This window comes from Castor canadensis, chromosome 1 (genome assembly GCF_047511655.1).
Source record: "Castor canadensis chromosome 1, mCasCan1.hap1v2, whole genome shotgun sequence".
Lineage (NCBI taxonomy): Eukaryota > Metazoa > Chordata > Mammalia > Rodentia > Castoridae > Castor > Castor canadensis.
The window spans coordinates 62,186,851-62,210,511 of record NC_133386.1 but is presented as its reverse complement, the minus strand read 5'-3'; the positions used below and the strand labels follow the sequence as shown (position 1 = coordinate 62,210,511).

The 23,661-nt window shown below is 37.3% G+C and overlaps 1 protein-coding gene across 1 annotated transcript in view; it reads right to left on the bottom strand.

Moving 5' to 3' along the window:
• The window catches only part of Mchr2 (melanin concentrating hormone receptor 2), a 55,702-nt gene that overhangs the window by 13,612 nt on the left and 18,429 nt on the right, over positions 1-23,661 (bottom strand). Inside the window, exons 2-3 of the mRNA XM_074077846.1 lie at positions 12,061-12,268; positions 8,311-8,520 (exon numbers count right to left, since the gene is read on the bottom strand). Of these exons, the coding sequence (XP_073933947.1) occupies positions 8,311-8,520; positions 12,061-12,242 (392 nt within the window). The 5' untranslated portion in view covers positions 12,243-12,268. The remainder of the gene's footprint in view (positions 1-8,310; positions 8,521-12,060; positions 12,269-23,661) is intronic.

Genomic DNA, 23,661 nt, shown 5'->3' with positions numbered 1-23,661 from the left:
GAAAAAGCTTTGTTCAGTTCATTTGCCCATTTCTTTAATGAGGTTATTGATTTTTGGGGGGAGTTTAGTATTTTGACTTCCCTGTATATTTTGGTTATTAATCCCTTGTCAGATGAAGAGCTGGCAAAGATTTTCTTCCATTCTATTCATTGATTCTTTAGAGCTGCCAGGTGATAACAAGTATGTGTGGTCATAAACATACTAGAAACAGCTCAGGTCAGGGAATGAGGAAGTATGCTGCAACTGTAGCTTTGCCATTAACCCTCTGTGTGTCTCCAGCACATTACCTCACCTCTCCTGGCTTCAGTTTCCTTACTGCAAGAATGCTAAGGGAGGGACGATCCAAGATGGCAACTAGGGCACAGAAGCAGAAAGCCTAACCTCTGTGACTCCAAAACCTCCCTGAGGAGTTGAAGCCACACCTGGGTAACTCTGACTGCCTCTAGCCAAAATAATAACTGCCATCACACGAGGTGCAGGAAAAAATTCAAAGACTGACCTACAGATCAGCCTTCAATTGTACCTAACAGCTGCGACCCACTGCACAGCCAGCAAGGTGGGTCCAGCCTTTGGGAAACCCTCCTTCCCCACTGTGATATTTTTTTCTTTCCTTCTCTTCTCCTCCTCTATCAAGCAGAAATAAAGCACCAACCAGAATCAAACCTTTTACACCCTGAACCCATAGAATGGAGAAAGCTTCCCCACAACACGTTACACAGAGAAAATTTGGGAGCTGCCATTGCCACTGCAGCTGCTGCCTCTGGCTCCAAACCTGCCTGTGAGAATTCAACAGAACAAACAGGTGAGCACCATGTGGAATTCCCCAAGCCACCCCCAGGAAAAACCAGCATAGCCCCTGGGCAGACTAATCCCCCCCCCAAATAAACTAAATAATAACAAACAGTGAACTGAACTGTAATCTAGCACAACAGCAGAGGAGGTGGGAAGACTGAAAGTGCACTGGAGAAAGGGGGAGGACAAGGAGCTAATCTCAGCAGGAACTATCAGTAATAAAAAAAACTGGAAAGGCCGAAGGTGGAGAGTGGGCGGGTGATAACCCATTCCCCAAAGCAGGGCAGGTAGTAGATCACAGAGCTCATCTCCTGAGTCAGTGAGCAGCATCCAAAGCCAAACTGCCTCACAAAACTGAAAAACAAACAGTGAACTATCATAACACACTGACAGCAGAGGGGGCTGGTGGAACACAGAACCTGCCCAGAGAAAGGCTGCAGGGCAAAGAAAAAAAACCCCAGCATGGAAATCCCAGCAAACAAGCACAGCGAAAAGCCACCTCCGAAGCAAGTCAACTAGTGGACTACAGAACTGATCCCCTGAACCTGAGGGCAGCATTCAAACTTAAACTGCCACACCTTACTGGGGGAGGAGCTGACCAGGCAGCTGCAGCCGAAGGGTAACACAGCTATCAGCTGGGGAAATCAATAGCTCTGACCACCCTGCATGATCTGGGAAAGCTACTTCACCTTACAATTTCAATTTAACTAGTAGACAGAAGAACAAAACACTACTCACAAGCCAATTACCTGGTGAGACCATATCAGAGCTTCTGCTTATACGCCACTACCAGGACTGGATGCCAGAGGAGTAACTCCAGAACCTAAATGAAGACTGAAATTCTATTTGTCCTGAACTGGTTGTTTTTCTTTTTCTTTATTTTTTTCTTTTTGTTTGTTTGTTCACTTTTTCCCATTGATTTTTTTGTTTGTTTATTTTGTTATTGTGGGTTTTCTATTTCTATTTCTATTCCAGTTGTCTTTTTTTCCCTTTCTGTACTATCAACTTTACCATCATCATCTTCCCATCCCTACTCTCACCCCTTCACTTTCCCTCCTTCTCCTGTGCTAAAATCCATTGCTCTCCTCCCCAACAATTCATTCTGTCTCTTTTCACCCACTCTCTCCCCTTACCCTCACCTTCCCATCCCATTCTCCCCCAATCTGTCACCAGACTACCCCTCCCTCCTATACACTTATCACCCACTGACCAATCTATGGTACCAACTTTACACAACCCCAAACCCCTGCAATCCCTAACACAAACACCCTATTCTATAACCACAGAAATACACCTAAACACACACAAGGACCACAAAACCAGCAGCTCCTGCACTGCTTCCCCCACTCACCCACCCCACTTCCTGAATCCCCCTTTAGTGTCACCCTATCCAACTCCCCAAATTTCTATAGCTAGCCTTACATACATTAACCCCCCAACTCCCACTGCTTATAGATATTACCACCAAGGGGTCTTCTATGTTACATATAAACTGGTCTGGTATTAAACCTGTAAATTAGTTACTATGAAATTATACCCACAACAGGGACAGAAATAGCATACAAACCTAGCTAAAAACCCAAGACAGCCACAGAACAAAAATTAAATCAAGGGAAAGAAAACAGGTACTAAAACCACCAATCAACCTATCAAGAACATAGTTGCATAGTACCAAGTGGAGGGATGGGAAGAAGAAAAAGGGATGGACACCACTTTCCCCCCCCAAAAAATTAATACAGTATTCAGAGGGAAATGAAGAAAATGGATACACAGTTCCTGACTCCAACAAAACAAAGATAAATGATATCAGGAAACCCAGATGCCCAAAAATCCTCAAAGAAGAAATCCTGCAAGTAATCACTAAGCATTTCATGGAGATGATACTAGACTTGGTTAACCAAAATGTAGAAGATGCACTCAAGAAATTTCAAGACACCAAAAATAAAGAATACGAGAAGACACAGAAACAAATAAATGAACTCATAGAGCCCTAAATAAACACCAAAGTGAAACAGAGAACACTATAAATACAGAGATAAGTTAATTAAAGATGAAAATAGAAAATATTAAAGAGGAAGTGACCCATGATATGGAAAACCTCAGAAAAAAGAATCAAACAGAAACACAAAACACAGTGGAAAGCCACTCCAGCCAGCTAGAACAAGAGGAAGACAGAATCTCAGAACTCAAAGATAAAATAGAAATTAAAGGAAAAATTGAAGAACTGTTAGTCAAACAACTCAAGACCTGAGAAAGGAATATGCAAGACCTTAGCATCTCCAGCAAAAGACCAAACCTGAGAATCATGGGCATTGAAGAAGGAGAAGAGGTCCAAGCAAAAGGGATTTGTAATATATTCAATAAAATAATAATAGAAAATTTCCCAAATCTCAAGAAAGTTTTGCTCATTTAGTTACAGGAAGCCTCCAGGACACCAAACAGACTTGACCAAAATAGAACTTCACCATGACATATTATGATTAAAACAACAAGCACAGAGAATAGAGAAAGAATATTGAAGGCTGTAAGAGAGGAAAAAACAAAGAACATACAAAGGTAAACCCAAAAAAATCACAACAGATTTCGCAACGGAAACCTTAAAAACAAGAAGGGCATGGAGTGAGGTATTCCGGGCCTAAATGAAAATAACTTCAACCCTAGGATACTCTACCCAGCAAACCTATCATTCAAAATAGATGGAGCAATAAAAGTCTTCCATAATAAACAGAAACTAAAACAAAATATGACCACCAAGCCACCACTACAAAAGATTTTCCAAGGAACTCTGCATACAGAAAATGAAAGCAAACAAAACCATAAGAAGAGAGGCAGTATCAAACCACGAGAGAAGAAAAGACAAGTAACTGGAGCATAACATTGATTCAGCTGGACACAAACCCTTAAACAACAAAAACAACTAAATGACAGGAATCACCACATACTTATCAATATTAACACTAAATGTCAGTGGACTCAACTCCCCCACCAAAAGATACTGTTTGGCAAACTGTATTAAAAAGGAAGATCCAAAAATCTGTTGTTTACAGGAGACCAGTCTCATTAACAGAAACAAACACTGGTTTAGGGTGAAAGACTGGAAGAAGATTTACCAAGCCAATGGCCCCCCAAAACAGGTAAGAGTAGCAATACTTATCTCAGACAAAGTAGACTTCAAATTTATATCAATCAAATGAGACAAACAAGGTCAATTCACACTAATAAAAGGGTAAATAAACCAAAAGGAAATAACAACTATCAACCTACATGCACCCAATCTCAGTGTACCCAATTTCATCAAACATACTTTAAAGGACTTAAAAGCACATATAGACTCCAATACAGTGGTAATGAGAGAATTTAATACTCCCTACCACCAATAGACAGGTCATCAAAATAAAAAATCAATAAAGAAATTCTAGAACTAAATCACAACATAGATCAAATGGACCTAGTTGATGTCCACAGAATATTTTGTCCAACATCCAAAAAATATACATTCTTCTTAGCAGCCCATGGAACTTTCTCCAAAATTGATCATATCTTAGGCCACAAAGCAAGCCTCAGCAAATATGAGAAAATAGAAATAACCTCCTGTATTATATCTGATCACAATGCATTAAAACTAAAACTCAATAACAAAAACAACAGCAGAAAATATGCAAACAATTGGAAGCTGAACAACACACTGCTCAATAATCAGTGGGTCATCGATGAAATAAAAGAGGAAATTAAAAGGTTCCTGAAAGTTAATAAAATGAAAACATGACCTACCAGAATCTATGGGACACAGCAAAGGCAGTCCAAAGAGGAAAGTTTATAGCAATGAGTGCATATATTAAAAGGACAGAAAGATCTCAACTAAATGACCTAATGCTACATCTCAAACTCCTAGAAAAACAATAACAAGAAAACCCAAAACAAACAGAATGACAGAAATAATAAAAATAAGGGCCAAAATTAATGCAATAGAGACCAAAAAAACCATACAAAGAATCAATGAAACAATAAGCTGGTTCTTTGAAAAAATAAACAAGATCGTCAGACCCCTGGCAAACCTGACTAAAATGAGGAGGGGAAAAAACTCAAATCAGTGAAATCAGTAATGCAAAAGGGGAGATAACAACATGCATCATGGAAATCTAGGGAATCATCAGAGACTACTTTGAGAGCCTATATTCCAATAAATTTGAAAATCTTGAAGAAATGGACAAATTTCTAAATATGTATGACCATGGAAAACTGAACCAAGAGGGTAATAACCATCTAAGCAGATCTATAACACAAAATGAAATTGAAGCAGAAATAAAGAGTCCCCCAAAAAAGAAAAGTCCAGGACCTGATGGATTCTCTGCTGAATTCTATCAGACCTTTAAAGAAGAACTAATACCAATTCTCTTTAAATTTTCCACAAAATGGAAAGGGAAAGAATATGGCCTAACTCATTCTATGAAGCCAGTATTACACTCATCCCAAAACCAGACAAAGACATATCCAAAAAGGAGAACTATAGGCCAATCTCTTAATGAACATGGATGCAGAAATCCTCAATAAAATAATGCCAAATTGAATCCAACAACATATCAGAAAGATCATTCACTACAACCAACTCTACTTCATCCCAGGGATGCAGAGGTGATTCAACATACACAAATCTATAAATGTAATACAGCACATTAATAGAAACAAAGACAAAAACCACTTGATCATCTCAGTAGATGCAGGAAAAGCCTTTGAAAAGATTCAACACCACTGCTCTAAGAAAACTAGGAATAGAAGAAATGTATCTCAACCTTATAAAGACTATATATAACAAATCTATAGCCAACATCATACTTAATGGAGAAAAACTGAAACCATTTCCCTTAAAATCAGGAATAAGACAAGGGTTCCCACTCTCCCCACTCCTATTCAACATAGTTCTCAAATTCCTAGCCAGATCAATTAGGCAAGAAGAATAAATAAAAGCAATACAAATAGGTAAAGAAACTGTCAAAATATCCCTATTTGTGGACAACAAGATCCTATACCTCAAAGACCCAAAAAACTCTACCCAAAAACTCCTAGACACCATAAACAGCTTCAGAAATGTGGCAGGATACAAAATCAACTTACAAAAATCATTAGCTTTTCTATACACCAATGATGAACAAATTGAGAAAGAATATATGGAAAAAATTTCATTTACAATAGCCTCAAAAAAAAAATCAAATACCTAGGAGTAAACTTAAGAAAGAATGTGAATGACCTCTACAAGGAGAGCTACAAATCTCTGAAGAAAGAGATTAAGGAAGACTATAGAAGATGGAAAGATCTCCCATGCTCATGGATTGGTAGAATCAACACAGTAAAAATGACTATACTACCAAAAGCAATCTACATGTTTAAAACAATTCCCATCAAAATCCCAATGACATTCATCACAGAGCTTGAAAAATCTACCCTAAAGTTCATTTGGAAACACAAGAGACCTCAAATAGCCAAGGCAATACTCAGCAAAAAGAGCAATGTTGGAGGTATCAAAATACCTGACTTCAAACAATATTACAAAGCAATAGCAATAAAAACAGCATGGTACTGGTACAAAAACAGACATGAAGACCAGTGGAACAGAATAGAGGACCCGGATATAAATTTACACAGCTATGCTCACCTGATTTTTGATAAAGGCTCCAAAAACAGTATGATGGAAAATAGCCTCTTTAACAAATGTTGCTGGGAAAAGTGGTTATCTGCTTGCAGAAAACTGAAACTAGATCCATGTCTATTACCCTGTACTAGTATCAACTCAAAATGGATCAAGGACCTAAATATCAGACCCAAAACTCTGAAGTTAGTACAGGAAAGAGCAGGGAATATTCTGGAAGCAATAGGCATAGACAAGGACTTCCTCAATAGAACCCCAGAAGCTCAGCAACTAAGAGAAGGATGGACAAATGGGACTACATGAAATTAAAAAGCTTGTGAACAACAAAAGAAATGGTCTCTAAATTGAAGAGACCACCCACAGAATGGAAAAAAAATGTTTGCCAGCTATACATCAGACAAAAGACTGATAACCAGAATATACGGGGAGCTCAAAAAACTAAATTCTCTCAAAATCAATGAACCAATAAAGAAATGGGCAACTGAATTAAACAGAACTTTTTCCAAGGAAGAAATCCAAATGGCCAAAAAACATACAAAAATGTGGTCACCATCTCTGGCCATAAAGAAAATGCAAATCAAAACCACACTAAGTTTCCACCTCACCCCTGCTAGAACAGCTATCATCAAAAACACCACCAACAACAAATGTTGGTGAGGATGTGGGGAAAAAGGAACCCTCATACTCTGCTGGTGGGAATGTATGCTAGTACAACCACTCTGGAAAACAATATGGAGGCGTCTTAAAAATCTAAACATAGACCTGCCATATGATCCAGCAATCCCACTCCTGGGGATGTACCCAAAGGAATACGACTCAGGTTACTCCAGAGGCACCAGCAGCACCCATGTTTATTGCAGCACTATTCACAATAGCCAAGTCATGCAAACAGCCAAGATGCCCCACTACTGATGAATTGATTAAGAAAATATGGTATTTATACACAATGGAAATTTACTCAGCCATGAAGAAGAATGAAATCTTGTCATTTGCAAGTAAATGGATGGAATTGGAGAACATCATCTTAAGTGAAGTTAGCCAGGCTCAGCAGGCCAAAAATCGTATGTTCTCCCTCATATGTGGACTTTAGACCTAGAACAAATGCAGTAATATTATTGGACATGGGTCACATGCTAAGGGGAGAACGCATACAGGAGGAATAGGGAAAGGTAGGAAACTCAAAACTTGAAAGTGTTTGATGTGCCCGCTGTAAAGGGGCAAATATAGTAACCTTAAAACGAGAGGTCACTATGGGAAGTTGACCGGGAAGTAGTACAGAAGTCAGGTAGAGATGAATCAGTTTGGATTTTAATACACTTGTGCATGGAAACAATGCTCGGAGTCTCTCTGAATAGCTATCCTTATCTCAACTAGCAAAAACGCTTTGTCTTTCTTATTATTGCTTATGTCTTTTCTTTAACAAAATTGGAGAAGAGGGCAGAACAGGTCCTGCCTGGAAGCGAGGAGGGTGGGCAGGAGAGACAGGGGGTGGAGGGCAGTGGGGAGAAATGCCCCAAACAATGTATGCACATATGAATAAATGAATAAATAAACCAAACAAAAAGAATGCTAAGGGAATTCATTTTGGTTTTTAATATTTTATGATTTTGTGATCTTTTTCTTGTAGTGAATTGCAAATAAAACAGGTCAAAAAGAAAAACTAGGAAGGAAGAGATTTTAATGTTTTACATTTTTCATTAAAAATAGATGTCCATGAACATTGAAAATGCTCCTAAGTAATTGATTCTACAATAACGCAAAGGAGAAGAGCTTTGTTGTTATACACCAACACCAATGTTGCTTAAATTGCAATGGTCTTGGGGAAGGATAGGTAGCTCTGAATTGCATCAAGATGTTTCAGTCTTTTCACTCACCTGTCCACACTCATTACAGTCATGATGGCACTACAGGCAAACTGGTTGCAGGTGTCCAGGGATGTGATGATGGTGCAGAGTGGCCCCCCAAACACCCACTCTCCCCCCTGGGCCCACTGGTGAATGAGAAAAGGCATTCCAATGATGTGGACCAAATCAGCCACAGCCAGGTTGCAGATATAAATGTCAGGGACTGTTTTTTTCTTGGACCTAAAAGAAATGGAGGGAGACTGAGGATTAACATTGGAAGTATGTGCCGTCTTCAATATATGTCGTCTTTATAAAATTTGATTTGCACTAATGAATTTTAAAAGTTAAAGGAAAAAAGACACAGATGCACAAAGGCTGCCTAATTTTAATGTATATTTAAACATTTTGAACTATTTATATAATAACTAAATGTGATGGCTTAAAAGTATGTCTGCAACAAAGGTTGCATGTTCTCTCTCGTATGTGGAATTTAGACCTAAATAAATTCTATCTATCTATCTAACTATCATCTACTTATCTATTAATCATCTATCTATCTATCAATCATCTACCTATGGGCTTATACATATCTATCCATATATCTCCATAAATACATACAAAAACATGACTATAATCAAGGGGCTATCTGGAAGGAAGAACTGGAAGGACAGGGCAAGAGAATGATGGGGGAGGGGAACAAAGCTAAAATACATTGTATCTATGCATGAAGGTGGCACAAAGCAACTCACTGAAAGCTGTTCAAAAAGCAGGGGAGGCGTATGGGGAAAAGAAAGTGATAGAGGGCTAACTGATCAATGCACAATATATGCATGTGTGGAAACACCACTGGGTAACCCTTTGTACAATTAATGTATGCTAATAAAAAGAAGAAAAATTAATATGTCCACAAATTCTTTGGTATTCCTTTCAACAGATGGAGTCTCATACCCTCTCTTTGAGTGTTAAAATTAATAAATCACTTCTAACAATTAGAATATGGAAGAAGCAACTATGGGTGACATTTAAAATTAAGACACAAAGGTCCAGTGGTGCTTTCCTTTTGCTCTCTTGGATATTATCTTTGTTGGACGGTATCTGCCATGCTGTGAAGACATTCAAGGAAACCTACGGGGAGGGCCACATAGAAGGAACTGAAGCCCCTGTCAACAGCCAACCAGTACCACCTTGCCAGTTACGTGAGTGAGCTTCCTCGGAAATAGATCCTCAAGTCACATGCTTTTAGATTACGTAATCCTGGAGGAAAACTGGACTGCAGCTTTATGAGAGATACTGAGCCAGAACCAACCAGCTAAGTTGCTCTTAGATTCCTGACCCTTGGAAACTATGTGAGTTAATATATGTTTGTTGTCTCAGGCTACTAAATTTGGGGATAATTTTCTATGCGGCCACAATTCTACCAAGTTTAAGCACACTCAAGCAAAGATCTTAGTCTTTACTCATCCCTAGCACCCAAAAGAACTGAGCAGTGAAAAATGGTTTCCATTGTGCAATTCATTTTCCCATCAGAGCTGAGGCCATTGTTAAAATTTCAGCAATTAATTAGAATTATTCCAGTAAAATCTAACCCAATAGCAAAGACCATTAATAGAGTCAGAAATCCAGGCAGTCCAGAGAGGAATATGAGATGAGCAAATTGGTAGGTGGCACTTATGATTTCATGTCTTTTTTTTTTTGTCCGGCTTGAACTCAGGGCCTTCACCTTGAGCCACTCCATCAGCTCTTTTTTTTGCCAAGGGTTTTTTTGGGATAGTGTCTTGTGAACTATTTGCCTGGGCTGACTTTGAACCTCAATCCTCCTGATCTCTTCCTCCTGAGTAGCTAGGATCACAGATTTGAGCCTACAGCACCCAGCTGATTTCATGTCTTTTGCTGGCTTGTCAGGGAAATGAGTGCAGCACTATCTAGATGTAGCATTCTTACCTGTGAGTAAAAGAGTGTTTTCAGAGCAGAAATTTAAATTTAAAATTCATTTCTTCAAGGAACTGATACAGTCAATAACAAATGGGTATTTCTATTTGGGAGATGCTGTTCATTAATTCAACGAACATTTCATTGAGCACCAAATACGTCAGGCGTAATATTGTGCTCTAGGGCAAAGTTAAAGACTCTAAAACTCTATCATTAAGGAGCTTATAATATAGACATGTATAAATAAACAATTACATTACAATTTGATGAGAAAAAGACAGACAAGCAAAGGAAGGGGTCTATCACCTCCCCCCATGAAGACTACTACAAGGTTTCTTAACAAAGGTGATATCTGAACTGAAGACAAAGAAGAGTTTGAGCTACATATAAGGATAAGCCCAAAGATTAAGTCACAATTACTGGTTTACTCTATATCCAGGGATATGGTTCTGTGTTGGGAAGCTAATGTATGCCTCCATTATTCATTGGCTATAAATTCTACAGGCTGTAAAATTAATTTCTAAGCTGTGGAATCATCATGGGAGAGACCATATTTTTCCCAGGTCTTGACAATATATACTGTGTGGAGAAGTTGCTGAGTCCTTACTCAGCAACCACACCTGAGTCATTGTTGATGCTACTAATAATACAGGTTGGCGCCTTGTCCAGGATGTTGGTGGTTCACATCAGAATGACCAAAAAGATAAAAGAGATTTGAGGAAAAGATCATGTCAACCAGAAGAGCAGTTGAGCAACTGTACTTGGTGTCTCACCCCTTATGTTCTCCAGATCATTGGGGGAGGGCGAAGGAAACGGGACAGGGAAGGGGATAAGTAGAAAAAGTTTCACACTAAAAAAAAAAAAAAAAAGAAGCAAAACCAGAATCCCTAGCCTATGAATAGATTTTGCATTTGAACCTCGTAAAGGTATGAACCTTAAGTGATTGCTTAAGGTCCTAACTGCAGCATTTGGAGTCAAGGTCTTTTCTCTCCTCTAGAGAAATAGGTATACATCATTTGCTGAGTTATAGCATAATATGGTAGGGAACAATGATGGTCATTAAATGGCAATCAAAAAGAATTAAGGAGCTGGACATGGTGGTGTACACCTATAATCCCAGCACTTAGGACGTTTAGAAAGGAAGATAATCAGTTTGAGACTAGTCTGGGCCACAAAGAGAAAACCTGTTTCAAAAAAATTGTTTCTAGGCAACTCTGTATAGTAAAAGAGAAATCTGAAGCAATATAAGTAACATATTGTATTTATTATTGCTTTCTTTATTGGAAGTGACAGTGTAGAAATTTAAATATAATCAAAAGGAAATTTAAAAATTTCTAACTATTCAATATATTTTCTCTTTTTAGGTTTAATTTATCTTCAGACTTCCTGTTGTCTTACTTCACTAGATTTCTGTCTCAAATGACCCAAACATAAAAAACAAAACCAAAAACATAGATTTGTGATGACTTTGGCTAATATGTTTTTCATATGATTAGCACAGACACATCTAATGCTCATTAATTTGAGAAATGATAAATAAATTATGATATTCCACAATAGAATCAAAACATTACACAGCCGTTACAAATTAGTTTGGAAGGATAATTTAGTCATGTAGGAAAACACAATATTGCTTAAAAAGGATATTGATTATGTATTTAGCATGACTCCAAATTTACTTACATAAACATCTGTTTAAAAAGTATGAAGGAATAATATGTCAAGTGATCATATGATTATCTACTTGGCAGATTTTTACCGTATTCTTTGTATTTTCTGATTCATTTGCTTTATTTAGGTAGTTTAGAATGTGCCCCTAAAGTATGGAAGAAAAGAACAAGAAACCCTTACCTGACTATAGTGAATACAATGAGGATGTTGCCAATCAGCCCTGTTAAACAGATCATCCCAATCATGGAAGGGAGGATTACTGTATCCACAATGCCGGGGGTTTGGTAAACCAACTCTTTATCCCAGGATTTGTTTAAAAGCTCGGTAGAGGTGTTCCAACAGGGTGAGTGAAATAAATTCATTGTTCATGGACTTCCAGTGCAAAAAGCTGTGAAGTAATAGGACGTGATTTGTTTAATGAGTTCCTCCAATATAGCATCCTTTACCTAACTCAAAAATACTTATTGACACTTCCTTTGCACCAAGATTTCATGCAACAAGGGATTCCATGGTAGGTATGATCTCACAGATTAGCAGAAGAGAAAGGTAAATTGTAGAACAGCAAATTATAGAACAGCATGAGAAGCACCTTGACAGTCTTTGTATCCTGTTGCACAACTTATTGTAGTGCATACTTTGTACAGAGCTGGTGTTCACTCAGCACCACTGGTGTTGGTTGTTTATAGTTTATGTCTGTTCTCATTGACCTTTGTGTTTATTTGTATTGGATAGTGTCTCAGCAACACTTACGTTATTAAATGTATCCTTGTTATAAAGTGCATGCAGAATGTCCAACTCTAATTGTTTAGGAATGGAGTGGGTAGGAATTTTTTTTTAGATAATTCTTGTACTATCTTGAAAGATAAGAGTCAGCTCAGCAAAAGACAGCTATAGGAAGTGAAAAATATTGTGATCAGCTGAGGAACCATGTACAAAGAAGTATGGGAGGAGAAATGCCTGTCACTCAACCTAAAAACAAACAACTAAATAAAACCAACCAGAACTAGAAAATTATTTGCACAGACAACTGTTTTGAAAAAAAGTATTTTAAAATGTCACCTAAAAATTTCTGGTAATAAATTGGATTACTCAGATTAACCTTCCCACTGAAAACAATAAAATATGCTGGATAAGATGTATATGCATGTATGTATGTATATATATACCTATATACATATGAATATACAAATTTACATTTTTGTATGGGGTATATGTGTGTGTATATGGCAACTTAAAAATATTCAAGATCTGAAAAGTCAGTGACCCCTCTCTCCCTGGGTTCTGGGTGAGATCTTGGGAGGTGGGTTGCATATTGAAGCACCAAGACTATCTTTATTCAGAAGGCAGTTACTGATGCCTTCAGCTTGTGCTCTGGTTCCATGCCTGAATGAAGTTTAGAGGGAAATTAACCAGGGACTATTGAAGTTGGGGAATCTTGTAGGTGGGCCCCTCCTATGAGCTCATGAGAATTTCATCCATAGGTAGGAATGAGCCAGATCTAGATTTTTTCCTTTCTACCTCCACAACATTTTAAATAGTTTTAGTAAATATTATTATTATATTATTACTGATACATACACCTAGCAGTAATGCTAACAAAAGATACAGAAGAACTCTACCAGAAAAAATATAAAACTTTAGTGATGTTAAAGAAAACCCATGTAAGTGGAGAAAATACCAAGTTAGTGGATTTGAAGACTCATTACATTCTACGGATGTCAACTCTTCCCAAGTTGGTTTATTGGTTTATAAATTTATGTGTAAAACATAACAAGTTACTTCTGAGACTTAATTTTAAAAAGCAAAAGGCTAACAATAGCAAATAAGTTCTTGAATAACAAAACTAGATAGAAGGACTTAATTTATTAGATATTAAGGGAAATTATATTAACAATTTGCACAGTGAAATATTTGAGCAGAAGTAAACAAATAGATCAATGAAACAGAAAAGAATCCAGAAACAGAGCCATACATCTATACTATACCTTGTATATGAAAAAGGTGTCATGTTAGAGAAGGAAAGGACAAATACTTCCACAAATGGTTATGTTAAAGTTCTTTTAAAAAAACAGTGTACCATCTGGCCACATGATTTCATGGCATTAATTTCAATCTCTGTTCTCTTTTCTTGATTAATGCTTATCTTCTTAGTCTTAATTTTCCTGCCCTGCCTCTGCTCTCTTTTACTTTTCTATTTCATTATTTCAAACTGAAAAACAACTAACATAAACGTTAACTTTGATTGTGTTCTCTTATGCTGAACTTTAATGTCAAACTCTTTGCAAAAGTTGACCCAAAGAATCATTTTCAGGCAAAATAGCTATAAATGACTAACTGGTTGAACTCACTAAAGGTTTCATGTGGAGAAACATTCAGTCAGCCACTTCATATTGTTTCAGAAACAACAAGTGTGGCTATTTGAAAAAACTAAAAATGATTAATTTATTTCAATTTTGATATTTAGATCATGAAAAAATAGTGTTTAAGAGATTTGTGGGGATATAAAATTGCTATTATTCTAACTATAATAATTGAAGGTATGGGGGAAAAACCTATGACAGTTGCATTTAAGCATTTTTTGTAAATCTAAAAAAGAAAACATGAATTCTATATTCAAATGAACAGGTTTGAGGAACTGCATTTTTGGAAATGATGATGCAAGTTAAGACACAGGGAAACTTTTCCCATTGAATGGTATATTGTGATTTCCATTAGCTCCTAAATACTTTACACATATCAGTATCTCTTCTCCAAATATAATATATGGGAATACGGCTCTCCATATTTTAGTCAACAGGAATGCTAATAGATACATTTTTAAGACTAATGGCCTTATCTCACATCTAACATTTGGGAGTATAATATTTTGGGCTACTTGTTAATTTGTTTTAATGTTTAATAAAAAATATTACAAAGTCAGAGGATTTATTTTTTGGTGACAATTCCCAGGTTACTGAAATCTATAAACCTAAAGTGCTTTAATCTCATCCTTCCACCTTTGTATTCCTCTTGCTTACTTTCTTTGTCTCTTAGTTCTCAAGTCCTCTGAGGAAGACTGGAGCTTCAAAGAGAGAAGGAAAGGAAGAAGCCTGCTAAGTAATTCTCTGTGCAGAAAGAACTTTGTGTGGAACTAGAACTTTTAATGTATAACCTTTGCTCATGTCTCTCAAATGCCTGATGGAAGGTAGGCAACTGTGGCTCACGCCTGTAATCCTAGCTATTTGGGATGCTGATATTGGGAGGATCTTGGCTTGAGATCAGCCTAGGCAAATAGCTTGTGAGATCCCATCTCTAAAATAACCAGGGCCAAATGGACTGGAGGCATAGCTCAAGTGGTAGAGTACCTGCTTTGCAAGCATGAAGTCCTGAGCTCAAACTCCAATCCCCCTCCCACAAAATACCTGATGAAGTAAGAGCTCATAACTTGGCAGTCACTGCTTTTCCTTCAAGTGATTAAAGCTTCATGTCTAGCAAGTCATGCACAGTGGCACGCACCTGTAGTAGAATATGGGCTGAAGGATGGCTTGAGATCAGAAACTCAAGACCAGCCCGGGTAACATAGCAAGTCCATCTTTTAAAAAGTAAAAAGAAACTCCCCCCCCCAAACAATAAACTTCATATTCAGTATTTCCTGTAAATGTTGGAATTTGAAGTAAAGGCAAATTGGCATATTGGTAGAAATTCTATCTACTTAAAAATTTGTGAATCCTTCTGTCATATTTATAAGAAATTTCTTGTATACCAATTCATTTAAATAACTTCAAATCAGGAAATTCATCAACCAATATAAATTCATGTCAAAAAAATAACGTCTTGTCTTTTATCTTATCTTGTGAAGTGTGGCAGGTATCAGTCATTCCTCCAGGAGTCTGACTGCTAAATGTGAAGAATAACGCCACCAATACTGGTACTGCATAAGGCCCAGCAAGACCATACTCTTTTTCTTTTAATAGACTGCTGATTATTAAATATACAGAAACAAAATATTAATTCACTGATGTTTGTTAAATGTAAACTACTTTAAAAGGTTAAGCATTAGTATTTAAATTATGTTTTCATTTTAAATACTGCTAATATTGACTCATAAAGCTGTTTTACATAAAAAAATCAATTCTTCAGCATGTTTCCATTATACTTATGGGCAATTTTCTTCTAGAAAAACTGCCTCTAATTATATAATGAAAGTCAATGCTAAATAAAATTAACTTTATAGACAATTCTCTGCAGCAAAGCCCCTGTGCTAAGCTGTATGTAGTACTTCTGGGGAGAGCTTGCTGACTCTGGGTGTGAAAGAAAAAAGTATTTTTCCCTTGAAACTTTTCTCAGTATAAAGCTTTTTTCATTTCTTAAGTTTCAAGTTTTGACACTTATTTGGACGATGGCCCTAGAAAACTGGTCTTAGAAAGTTGAGAATTTTTTTTGGTGACAAGATTTTTTTCTTTAAAAAAATAAGGGAAATTTATGCTGTGAAACTAATGCTGAAAGAAGACTCTCAGAGTCAGTTTAATGTATTCTGATTCATATCGTTCATCTATACACACTGACATCTTCATACATACGCAATTTATTCATGATGTCTAGCACAAGCAAAAGGAGGAATGAGTTTAAAGGAAATTAGACTATTTTTAAAGAAAAAAGTGTATTAAGAAGTCTGAAAGTGATAAGATTTCTATGGCAAAGAAGAACGTGATGTAGAAAATAAATCAAAAGAACTAGCAGATGATGTGCTTACACACATTGCAGTGATAATTTCACAGCTTTAATTATTTTAAAAAATAAAGTCCAAAATAATTGTTCTCAACTTTTTTCTCAGTAAGCACTGTCATAAGATTAAGTGACATGATGAGGTGGTCTTATGGCTGCTTGTCTAATTTCTATTTTTAAGTTCAATATCAAAAAAAAATCACATGAAAAAAAGAGCCTGCTACTAATTACCTGACAAGTCACTGAAGATGTTTCAACAGCCCCAAAGTACAAAACAGAACAATTACACTTACCTGTTAACTCTCCTGTCCATATATGCACCTATGGATCCAAGTTGTAAGTATCTGTTCCCCAAGTCATGCCCTAGCTAGCTGGAGAATTTCATTTTCTTTTTCACTTGATCCATGCATCTCACTCCATTATGCTGAAATTCTATTTGGAAAATGTCTATTTCAATGTCTCGTGTCTCAATGCCTCACTTATTTAACAAATATGATAATGTCTCAGAAGAGAAAAAGATCAACAAGATCTAGATCAAGACATCATAGATTACATGAAACTATTCTAGGAATGAGGGAACAAGGATAAGGGAGAATGATGGAGGGGGTGAATTCAATTATGATATATGATATGACTTTTGTAAATGTCAGAGTGTACCCCCAGTACAATGATAATAATACAAAAGAGAAAAAAAGAATCTATACCCTTAGGAAACTATGTGATTTTGTACAAGTCTGAACAATTTTATATCTGAGTAGTTTCAGTCTATATAAAAGCAGCTACGAACTGATGGGCACTGAGTACACACTCCTTTGGGACATTTCCAGATAGTGTCAGTGACCAAGGAAATGAAGTCATGGATGGTGACTGATGAGGTGAAGGAGCAGGGTTATTGCAGGTTCTATTCATGCAGCTACAGCTGTTCCCATAACTCCATTCTTCAAACCACTGTTTACCTACACCCTTATTCAAAAAAGCCACTGCTGTGGCTGCTGTAAGCTAGCCAAGCCTGTCAAGTGTTGTGAAGCATAACCGGTGGCTTTTGACAGCACTCCCCAGCTACCTTATGTTTGCCAATGCACCCACCTGACCTCTAGGTGCGTTCAAAACCCAGGTCTCTGAGGCAGGGAGGGGTTTGAGGGGAAGAGACAATGGGGCAATATAACTAATGTATAATATAAGCCTAATAGGAATTGTCACTATGAATCTTCCCCCATATAATGAATAATATCCTAATAAAAAACAAACAAACAAAAAACCTGGGTCTCACTTCAGCTCCCTTTCTGGCAGCTTCTTTTATAGCAGCTCTTTCCATCTCTGCACACACCCTGTCTAAGCCTTGTAGTAAGGGTTGCTGGCTTAGATATAGGGCCTATTACTCAAATTCCCATTTTGCCTTTAAGAGATCAGCACCCTTAGAATTCTTGTCTCACACACTTAGTTGGCCCCTTGCCAAAGACATTTCTTTGTCAGTAGCTCACACTGCACAAAGTCAAAAGAAACCTTAGGTCTACAGGGGCCAAGCTACTAACACTTACTGACCGTTTAGCTCTGACTTCACTTTCTTACTGAAGTTATATCTTAGTGAATTTGGTTTGCTATAAGTAAATGCTTAACTTTTGGTAAGCTGTTAAGGTCTGGGACACAGATAGACATGTTATCCCACTCATTCATGAATCACTCTGCAAATGTGTGAATAAAAATTAATTTTATTCTGCTCAAGCATTATCTAACATTTTAATTAGCACGTTCTAAATCTCCATTGATCCTGAAATATCTTTGCAGATTTGAAAACAGGTTAGAGCCCAAATTCTTGGGTTCTATGCCTTCCTTTTTTCTAAGACCCCTTAGAGTCTTAGAAAAATTTCAGATCATCACTTTGCTAGTGAACTTTTTACTAGTAGTTGGAGAGAAATTTTGAAGGTAATATACTCTTGGAGTTTTGTTTATTTTATTTGGTTTGGTTTGAGGCAGGGTCTCATTATGGAGCCCAGGCTGATCTCTAACTTGTGAGCTTCCTGCTTTCACCCAAGTTGGGATTACAGGTGTGAGCACCACACCTGACTAGGAAATGTTCTCTGTTCAGGAAGAACAGCACATCTCTGAGACTCTTCCTGGGAGTTGATACTATCCTGGTAGCTGCTTCAATACTTTCATAGGCACTTGATATTTTCTTTCAAAAAGTATGAAAAATTTCCTTTTATAACTGCATATAAAGACAAATATAATCCAAGTTTCTTTCTGAATTTAAAAGAAATGGAAACACGTCCATTGGTCCCTAGGTCTAACATGGACTCTGGGCACCGTGGTCTCTGTGCCTAATAGATAAGTCAACATACCTGTTGTACTTGTTAGACAGGTGCTCTATCACTTGGGCCATGCTGTTTTGCTTTAGGTTGTTTTTTTGAATAGGGTCTCATATTTTAGCCTTAGACCAATGTCTGACCATAATCCTACTACTTTTTCCTCTCAGTAGCTAGGATCACAAGTATGTACCACCATGCTCTGCTTACTAGTTAAGATGGGGTCTCACTAACTTTTTATCTGGGCTGGTCTCAGACCACATTCTTCCCCATCTCTGTCCCAAGTAGCTGGGATTACAGACATGAGCTACTGTATCTACACAAAAAATATAGACAAGTTTTGTATTAGAGACTTAAAAAGTCATGTATTTCCTTAGCTTTAGAATTAAGAAGCCTCACTTAAAAACCAAGGCTATTTACTACTTAATTCAACCATAATGAAGTTTGCCACAGGATAAATACAATTTATCGTGTTAACATTCAATATTGATCCATATGACTGCTATTCTGGAAGTGAATATAAACTGAATATGAGTACTTCTAGAAAGGAGTGAGCTTAAGAACTATACCCACAGACTGGGTTGGCAGCAAAAAACTCTTTAAAAATCAGCTTAGGGCTGGAGGTGTGGCTCAAATGGTAGAACACCTGCCTAGTAAGTGTTCTAACCCCAGTACCACCAAAAGAATCAGCATAGGCAGCAATTCCAACATGAGATAGAAAAGGTGTGGGGGAGCTTGTGAAGGAGGAAAGAGCAGCTGCTGGGCCTGTGTTGCGGGGCTGAGACCAGAGTCACACCGGCTTCATTCACTTTACCAGCAGCAACCTCCCCATTTGCCTAAAGACACGTGAAGTTACTTTAACTGAGAAGGTAGACTTTCTTGTCACAGTACAATGGGGGTTATAGAAAAATGAAGTCTTGTGTTTAATGCTCAAGAACTGCCTCTGAGCCTTCTCTAAAAGCAGGTTTGTTTAGAGGGAACTTCCTGGCCTTGCACAGCTTTTAAGAGTCTGGAAGACGCCATGGGAGGTCAAAACAGATTTTAGAAGGTTAGGTTGCACACAGGCATGATTGAAGGAGGAAGATGGCATGCAGAGGCTGGGGGAGAGCAGATGGAAGGAGATGGGACACCAAAAAAACATACCTTTTATTTACCACATGTGCTGTGACCTTCTGAAGCAGGAGTGTAAATTACAGAGTCCTGTTCTGATGTTATTTGGGTATGGGCAAGGAAAGAAGTAGATCAGATGGTGCCATGGCCAGAACCCAGCAGGGCTCCTGATACAATGATGCAGGTGTGTACTGTTAAAGTTGTGTGTGTGTGGAGGGGTGGGGAATTTACTTTGAAGATATAAGTTTGTATATTTATTAAAATAATTTTCTGGCTGATTGTAGTAGAGTGTCTTGCCTTTATGGTATCTATTTGCTGACATATGGGAGCCAGGTGACATGGGATCTGAAAGCATCTCTGATGGGAAGAAAGATGCATCTAAGGAGCTCTGTACGCACTAAGAAGGTCCCCAGTCTGGAACCAATTCCTGCACATAGCCCTCATGGAGGGAGGAGTCATGCTCTGCTCACTTTTGTTTGCTTTCTGTCACCTCAGTTAATAGCACAATGCACCTGCGACACTGATTTCCCAACTGCCAACAGCCACAGGCAGCCGTTGGTCACTTGAAATTGAGCTTGTCTGAGTTCAGGTGTGCATAAATTTAATATTCACTTCCTCTGACATCTAACTTTGAAGATTAGGTATAAAACACAAAACAAATCCTTAAAAATTAGTTTGTATTGATTACACAAGGGAATAACATTTTAATATTGCTTAATGATATTAAATAAAATACATTAAAATTAATTTCACCTGTTTCTTTTTCTTTTTAAATGTAGCAACCAGCACATTTGAAATTACATATGTGACTCACACTTGTGACTCATATTTCTGCTGGACGAAGCTGCCTTAGAAAGTTGATTATAGAAAATGTCCTTGATAATTTACACAGTAATTTATTTACATTGTCGCTAATACAATTCTGATCTATCTCATATCCTTTTAAGAGACTTACATTAGTTATAGTCCTAAATAGGGTTAAAGAAAAAAATCTTCTAAAAGCTTTTTGCTTCTTACTGACCTACAGAATTAAAGAGGAAAAAATATATATTTATAATGGCACATGTCCTCAGTTGATCTATAAGCTTTTACTTAAAAAGGAGAGTTGTTTCTTGTTGAAAATGTGCTAGCATTATTTAAGTAGTCTCTTATGAAAATTATGATTCATGTTTGTTACAGAATTTTTGTTTGATTAGTTTATTTCAACATACATACTGATTATTCTGTTTTATAGTTTATATATTAATAAAAAAGTAAACATTCTAAAATCATACTAGCAGGCTTTACTTAACCAACAATGGGGCTTTGCTGGCATTAGCTTAACTAAGATTGTATTAGTTTCCAGGTGTATAAAGTTTCTTAGTACTACAGACTCACCTGTGGAGAAAAATTGTGTTGGTTAAAGAAAGGTCAACAATCTGGATGGTGCTCATGGTATACAGAGATGACCTTTTCTGGGAGCATCTAGTGACCCAGGTCAGGGTAGGATGAGACTGAAGCTGCTTTTAATACCCTGATTGGGGCCAATTTTGAAAGACTAGGGGAGGCCATAAGAGGTCTAAGCAATTCTACAGAATACAGAGAGGCAGGGAAAAGCTATCCAGATTGTTCATGAGATAGACTTATAGACTTGAAACTCTATATGGAAATTGTGTGTGTGTGTGTGTGAGAGAGAGAGAGAGAGAGAGAGAGAGAGAGAGAGAGAGAGAGAATTTTCTAGATATACTTTTCCAAGGACTTGACACTGTCACCAACATAAAAAACCATTTACCATATGTGGTGGAATTTTCAGGGCTGAATCAAATCTTGCGTGTCCTAAAGCGGTATTTAAGAGCAATGAGAAAGTGGAGGTAAGAATTCTTTGTTCTGTCAGTATTCAGTATCCCACTGACAGGTACTGATTACATAAAACTAATTTCAAAAACATCAAAGGAAAGATACATCCATTCTGACAGTACAATCCCAGAAGGGATGTTAGTACTCATTTCCATTGCAGGTTTTATGATAAAAAGTTATTACATAGTTGAATGAATGTCAAAATAGGGTTGTGAATTTAACAAAGAAAAAAACTGTTAATTTGCACTTTTTCAAATAGGTGAAATACTAATAAACAAGAGACATTTTATTATGACAATCAGAAATATCCTGCAGTAAAAATAAGTGTCTGAGGGTGTTCCAAATTGCTAATCATCCTTAAACTTGGTCACCAAAGGTAGTGCAATTTTTTTGCTTATTAATTCTTCTTAATATTATTTTAATTTAAAAAAATATAGCTTGTCAAAGTACATTGTATGCATCTGTGGTATTATAACAATTTTTGCTAACTAAATACAGCTTGTACTAAGCAGTGGTCCAAATAAAAATTTAGTTATTCCTATCACTTAACATTCCATAACAATGACAAAAATAAACAAAGTTGCTTTAATAGAGTTGAGATAAATTGGCCAGTGCTGTGCTGCTAAACACTTCTCTTCAGAGGTAATAATTTCATGATCAAAGAAGGGGGTGACCATGGAAAAAATGTTCCACTCCAGGGCAGCTGCTTGTGATTGCAGCTATTTTCCTAAAGACTGAAGCCTGGCTTCTAGTAAATCCTTATCCTCTGCGGAGATCTGGCCAGTGCTGTTAGTGTAGTTAGGTGTGGAAATGAGAGAGAATGTGAGCAAATTTATCCATTTCTTTTAATTTCACTTTCTTATCCGTTTAATGATAATAATATAATATACTGCATATGGTTGTTGCGAGGAAGTGAGATGGAGCTGAAAAATCACCTGGTGTCTAGTAACCATGAAATAAGTATTGGTTATTACTACAGATAATCATTTCAATCTGTGCCTTTGTTCATTTTCCCTCTGCACGGAAGTCTCCTTCCATCATGTTCATACAGAAAACTCATCTCCTGTTCAAAAATGGCTCACTTCAGAAATAGCCCATGGCAATTTCCAGTGCTAAGAGTCTCTCTTTCATGTCCGTTTCAGGTTTTGTACATGCCTCATGATTACTGTGGTAGAAGCTACTGCAAGGACATGGCACAACTCAACACATACTTGCTGGCTGAGTTATCGATTTCTCTTTCCAACCCTCATCCCTCTGACAACTCCACACATAGCTTGCATCTGATTCCAGACTAAAGACTGATGTCATGGCTTCCTAATCCCCACCTCCCCATGTATCTCTGTTGTCTATTCAGATGACCCTCTCTTCTGACCCTCTCTTCTATAGTCTCTTTCTTAAACTTCTACCGTTCCTACAGCTACGATAATTTCCTCTCCCATCTTAAAAATTCCTTCTCAGTCTTTCATAGTCATTTCAAAACTGTCTCTAACTAGAGCCTCAGCTAGTGATTAATAACTCACTTTTTTCTACTTCCATGTAGGGGGACTATTCATAAATATAGCATCTAGGGTATAAAATCAGTATTAAAGTGGCTGCTATTATGGATGCCCTCTGAGGTGAATGGGTGAACTCTCGATGGGGAAGTGGCTTTTCCTATTCCTCCCTAAACTACCAATGCACGTGATCAAATCAAGTACTCAGACACTAGCTATCAGGGAAAGAAGCCTATCTGTTAGATGATGAAACAAGAGTAGCACCAGATGCCCATCATTTCATTCTCCCTTCTGGACTCAAGGCAGGGTACCCGCCTGGTGAAAGTGGTCTTTTT